This window comes from Curcuma longa, chromosome 14 (assembly GCF_044706935.1).
Source record: "Curcuma longa cultivar G26 ecotype Majalengka, Jawa Barat chromosome 14, ITB_CL_G26_1.1, whole genome shotgun sequence".
Classification (NCBI taxonomy): Eukaryota; Viridiplantae; Streptophyta; class Magnoliopsida; order Zingiberales; family Zingiberaceae; genus Curcuma; species Curcuma longa.
The window spans coordinates 2,920,714-2,927,205 of record NC_133874.1 but is presented as its reverse complement, the minus strand read 5'-3'; the positions used below and the strand labels follow the sequence as shown (position 1 = coordinate 2,927,205).

At 38.7% G+C, this 6,492-nt stretch overlaps 1 protein-coding gene across 1 annotated transcript; it reads left to right on the top strand.

The window, feature by feature from the left end:
• The first annotated feature begins 2,817 nt into the window (after positions 1–2,817).
• LOC141845394 (DNA-directed RNA polymerase I subunit 2-like) lies at positions 2,818–6,419 on the top strand. Its single transcript, XM_074733457.1, has 5 exons — positions 2,818–2,883; positions 4,891–5,016; positions 5,087–5,230; positions 5,730–5,942; positions 6,140–6,419. Exons 1-5 carry the CDS (start codon positions 2,818–2,820, stop codon positions 6,338–6,340), a joined length of 750 nt encoding a protein of 249 aa, XP_074589558.1. The 3' UTR covers positions 6,341–6,419.
• The last annotated feature ends 73 nt before the right edge of the window (positions 6,420–6,492 follow it).

Here is a 6,492-nt window from a genome sequence, read left to right as displayed (position 1 = left end):
TGCTCCTCAAGCTGTTAAATTGGTACTGTTTATTTATGCCGAGACAATTGAGAAAGGAACTAGGACAAGAAAGAACACGAGGAACAACTTAAGAAACATGAGAAGCAGGGAATAAGAGGCATCAAACGACAAGCAAGCACAACACCCACTATTAAAAGCTGAACCTATGCACATTCAACAAGCAAATGTGAAATACAACTAACTGAGCATACACTAATAGTTCCGGTATAAGCCTAGAAACTACTGGCAACAGAACCTAGATAGATGGATAACTAAGCTTATGCCTAACCAAATAATCGACATATCATGTTATCTTATGTGCAACATATTAGGACTTTCGGATTAATGATGCAAAGGATATAAACAGAACAACACTTTAGAGTCCTAAAAATGCCTCATAGACTAAATGAGTAACAAATAATTCAATCAATTGTAACAAATAATTGGGAATGATAAAGAATTCAAAAACCTATCAACTATCAAACTATAACATAAACTTAGTTCAACATATCAACTATCAAACTAGAACATGAACTTATCTAAAGCTTATCATATATCAATTGCACTAAATTCTCAAGAAGAGTGCAGTAGATTATTTGAAGAACCAAACAAAACGAGAAACAAATTTGTTACCTAGGCCTTTTGCTTCTTCTTGATGAAAGACAAGAAGTTCTTATGCTTCATCTTAAGGGCAGTAAAACCAAATTTGTTACCTAGGCCTTATGCTTCATCTTGATGGTAAGCATTGAGCATACTAACATACTAATAGGCAGTAAAACCAACACTCAACAGGATAAGAACAACGACATAGCAAAGAGGAACGGATTTAGGGTTTATTGTTGAAGTATGCCGCCTATAGGAGAGAAGGCCGGAGAGATAGCTAGCCGAGAGGAAGTCGCGAGGAACTCGCCACCGGTAGGAGAGAAGGCCGGAGAGAGGAGAAAGCAGCTCGTCGGGAAGCGGAGAGAGAAGAAAGCAGCTCGTCGGGAAGCGGAGAGAGGAGAAAGCAGCTAGCCGGAGGAAATCGACAGCAATAGGCTCACCGCCGGGAGGAGACACGACCGGAACTATCGCCAGGACAAGAGAGGCTGCCGAGAGAAGAGATCACCAGAAGAGATGTCTCTGAGAAGAAAACGCGTGCGCGGAGAAAGAGAGGACAGGGAACCCTAAGTCGCGACTTAAGCGACAGAATATTAATTTCGTCGATAGTTTTTAATTGTCGATGGCTTTATTTTATCCTAAATCGCGCCTTTTAGCGACGGCATTAATATTCCGTCGCTAATCTGTCTCTAAATAGCGACGGATCTTTAATTCCGTCTCTATTCCGTCTCTAAATTAATAGTGACGGAACGCTGATTCCGTCGCTATAGACATGGAATTAGCTACGAAATTAAAGGACTGTCGCTAAACTCACAATTAGCGACGGATAAATTAAATCTGTAGCTAAATTTAGCGACGGAGTTAAATTCCATTGCTAATTCTGTTGCTATTCCATGGTATTTTTGTGGTGTTAAATAGTTAATCTACTTTTCTAAAAACTCAAGAATTTTCATATAATAGATAGAGATGGAGGAAGGCTATGTGTTATACTAAATCCATAACGTTTTCAAAGTTTTGGTGTTTCCATCATTTTGAAATTTTAAAATGAATTTAAATTTAAAATATAACTCTAATCTAATAGGTACGTACATTAAAATAACACTTGTTAAAGTAGGTTATCCTATGTATTATGAATGAACGGTTAGTAAACAAAGACCAATCATTTCCTAATCTAGTGTCATTTTGCCTTAATTTATTATGATTACTCACTTTATGTCAAATAGTTATCATTTTGCCTTAATCAAGCCCCTCTCACCAGCCGTATCATTAATATTAATAATTTGAAATATTATTATTTGTATTATCTTGCAATTCGAAATATGTAAATGGACTGTCTTGTCATATTACCACTTCTTCGATGGATTAAGAAAATGATGTCGATCATCCTTGCAACTGTACATAACTGATCTCAAATAAAAAAAATATATGTTTAATTTTCTTATTTTTTACAAGAACAATTAGCCCCAAAAGCTTGCACCAAAACGGACAAAGATGGAGCATACTCCTTCTAAAATCTATCTACTTTATCTAAACTAAAAAAAATGGTGTAGAGTCGTTGAGTGGTTTATGTTGAATAATAAATGAATTTAAATCTGAATTAATTTCGTTAGAAAAGACTTGTGTGTTTCTCCAGATCGACAGGACGGGCATCAAGGAGAAGGAAGTGGCCTTCTGATGCTAATCAGCGTCAGCGCCGCCTCTACTATCTCGTTCCCCCGCCGCCACCCCATCACCGCCGACTGCTGCTCGCCTCCACCACCGGCGGCCTCCTCCATCTCCTGCTGATTCTCTTCGTGATCCACCACCGCTAGCCCAAGCTGGTCGTCTAGGCGGAAGGCCAGGAGCTCCAGCAGTTGCCCCTCCCGAAGCGCGTTGGCCTCCACCAGCCTCGTGTAGTCGTGGCCCATCACGCGGTACGCCTCGATGGAGTGCACCAGCCGCAGCCTCAACTCGTACTCCCGCCCTAGACGGTCCAGGACTCTCACCCCCAGCCCCGCATCTTCCCTCGTCCGCGCCTCCTCCACGTCGCTCATCACGGCACACAGCAGCAACCGGTCCAGGAGTTTATTGGGTAGCTGCAGGCGGTGCTGCCCGAGGTTGACGTCGCTGGTCGTGATAGTCTTCTTCATCACTGAAACAGGGTGGCGCACGCCCATCTGCGCCAGCTTCTCCCTCAAGTGCCTAGAAAATCTGCTCTTCATTTAACTGCCTATAGTGATGCAGATTGGGTTGGATGCCCAGATACTAGAAAATCTACAACAGGGTGGTGCATTTTTGTTGGAGGTGCCTTGATTTCTTGGAAATGTAAGAAGCAGGACTGTGTCTCTAAATCTTCCACGGAGGTTGAATATAGGGCTATGTCTGCGGCTTGTTTTGAAATTGTGTGATTACATGGTCTTCTTTCTGAACTTAGATTTCCTCCAACCAATCCTACTCCACTTCATGGCGATAATAATAGTGCTATTCATATAGCTGCAAATCTAGTATATCATGAACGCACAAAACATATAGAGGTGGATTGTCATTTTATCAAAGAGGCATTTACAAAGGGTGTTATCACTCTCCCTCATCTTACTACTGATCTTTATATAGCAAATGTCTTTACAAATGCATTGACACACCAACGACACATGTTTCTGAGTAGCAAATTGATTCTGATTAACTTATCCACATCAATTTGAGGGGGGATGTCAATATATTCATTTTTCCTTTTTAGTTGCATATCCCTTGATTTCCTCCTCAAGATCGTCCTCAAGATCCCTTGATTTCCTCTTAAAGATATTTATTATTCTTGCTGCAATTGCTGTTGTAAATTTTCCTATAATAGGTCTAAAATTAAAGGATCTGATTATGCTTACTATTTCAGACCCTAGGATTAAGGAATGTATTGATGTATATATATTGTAATTCTCTTAATGAAAGATATACGATTTTTCCCAGAATTTCTTCTTTGTTTTGTCATTTAATACCTTGTCTGAACCATGCTTGCCCCTTCTAAGAAGCATGCAAGCACATGTGCATGTCTATTCCATGAATCAGGACAATCTTAGATTGTGTTTCCTTTGGGAGAAAAAGTAGGGACAGAAATAAAGGAGAACAGATAGGAAGGCAATAAATCATGGTTTTGTTGAAGAAATGTAGGGAAAGAAAAGTGGGAGGGAAATTTTAACTTGATTTCCCTCAAAATTGATCCTCTCAAATTGGATAGGAATCACTTCTAAGGCTTTATTCACAAATTTATCCTTTTGTTGTTTCCACCCCTCAAAGCAAGGCAAACTTCACATGTGGTCCCTTCCCTTTTCCTTTCTCACTGTTGATCATTATCAGCCATCCTATTATGCCTTTGTGCCATTTGGGCCTTCATAATACTTGGTGGAGGAAGAAACAAATAGGGGATATGGAGGATCCAACAGCACCTGCCTTTTAAGAATCCTACAGTGCAGCCACCTAATAAATTGGAGCAACTTCCCTTGTTTTTTATTTTCTCTCTTTATCTTTCCTCATTAATGCCATCATTCCATTTCCACATCTTTCCCTTTGATTATCATCAGAGATGATTGTGCATGCATTCAAAAACCTTGGCTACAGATTTTCTTGACTCTCAATAACAAACTTAATTCATGACAAGGAGAGCTATTAATGATCATTCTAATTAAGAACACCATTTTTCTTCTTCCCTTCCATTTTGGCGCCCTTTCCTTTTTATTCTCTTGCGCAAATAATCTGTCCTTGCAAGCAAATATAGTCTGTCAATCTTCACCTAGCGAAAAGGGAAGCAATCTAGGAATAGAAGCATTCATCTGAAGTTGTAAAATCAGTGTAGCATGATGCTGGAATAGAAGCAAAGAACTGAAAGGAAAAATTCTCTGTTGAAACTATTGTCTAGGTTGAAACACACAAAAAGCTATTATGGCCCTTTTATCTTGATACAAAATCCACAAAAAATAATCGCTATAGTTTAAAGCAGTTCTATTCTTACTATAACAGTTGTCTTCTTTGTCTTTATTAGTATAATAGTTAGTCTTGTCTGGCAGAGCTTCTGCCATCTATTTTGTCCTTAACTGATGCCTTGGCTCCCTGCAGCTGCTATTGAGGAAATGCTGAAGGCCCTATAGAAGTTTCATATTACAATAAAAATAGTTTGCTTCCTGAGATTTTTTTTCCCTTGTGCATGTGTTCGAGAGTGGACTTGCATATGCACAGCATGATCATTGACTTTTGCTTTATTACGGTTACTTTTCTTTCTGCATGTTTTTCATCTATAATTCACCACCATTTTTTTTTACGCAGACAGAGTCAATTGACTTGGCAAAGAAGCATGAGTCAGACCGGATCCAAGAAATATTTGCTAGGAGCAACACTGATAGAAACATGATGTTTTCAATTGACTCAGATGGCCTACCTTACGTTGGACAGGTTATTTCACTTAAGTAATACATCTATGTTTGTTGGCTACAATAGTAAAACATCAAACACATTTTTGCAGATAGTACATCCGGGTGAGCCAGTATATAGCACACACAATACCTTGACAAGCACAACGAAACCAACTCATTTGAAACGTTCAGAAGATGCCATCATTGACTATGTTTCTGTTGATGGTACTGGCTCAAAGAACTACCTGCAAAAGGTTTGATTCATCTTGTTATTTCACTATTTCTAACATAAAATGCATCTTCAGGTTTGTTTTGTGAATTGAAAATTTTTGATGCATCACAATCACAGATTTAGGTCTTTATAATTTTCCAGTGTGCCTGTTATAATGATAAAGGATAATAATGTACAATGATAATCAATAAGATTGTGAATGTTTTTGGAATTAGTTAATTAGGCATCTAAATTGCAACATGCAAGATCCTTAATTTATGTAAATCAATCCCATCTAAATTTCATCCTTGATGTTTATGGTAATTAAATTATGAGAAAGCATAAACCAAGTTGTGAAATCAATCTCTTCCACATTTCTTGGATGAATATACAAGTGAACATGGAAAACCTGTAATAAACAACACTAACATTCTTTTGAAACAAAACCTTTTCCATTGTTCATTATGTGCACTGCTAGTTAATTTTTGCTTAGGCTTCAAATGGTGAATAAAAATGCTTATTGCAATAATTAACCTTTCCAGGTTAACATTTGTACTCGACGCACCAGATATCCTATTATTGGTGATAAGTTTAGCAGCCGGCATGGGCAGAAGGGTGTTTGCTCTCAGCTATGGCCTGATATTGACATGCCATTTTCTGCAGTTACTGGGATGCGACCAGATTTAATAATTAATCCTCATGCATTTCCTTCACGAATGACTATTGGAATGCTTTTGGAGTCAATTGCAGCTCAGGTCACTCTTTAGTTCTTTGTTGTTTTACTCTTTTGCTTATTACAGTAGAGGTGTGTTTTATCTAAGTAAACCTGGTTTTGATTAGGAAACTGGTCATCAATGCACCTAGGCATTTCAGTTTCAAAACTCGCGTTTGGCAATCTTTTTATCCTATGGCAAGTCTTAGTGGCATTTCAGTTTCTTGCCAACCTTTGCAGGGAGGAAGCCTGCATGGGAAATTCATTGATGCAACGCCTTTCCCTAGATCAAATTGCAATGAAGAAGATGAAGCTAAGAAATCCAAATCTGGCTCAGTGGTTGATGAACTAGGTGCGATGCTGACTGCTTACGGTTTCAACCACCATGGAGTAGAGGTACTGCACAGTGGAGTTTATGGAACAGAGCTAGCTGTCTTCTGAGATTTTTATAGGGCCTGTTTATTACCAGCGGCTCCACCACATGGTTTCTGACAAATTTCAGGTGATCTTTCTCCATTCCTGTTTATTCGCAAAATTTGGCTCTGCAATAGAAAAATACTACGTAGCTCTTATGTTGGTATAATAATCTTATT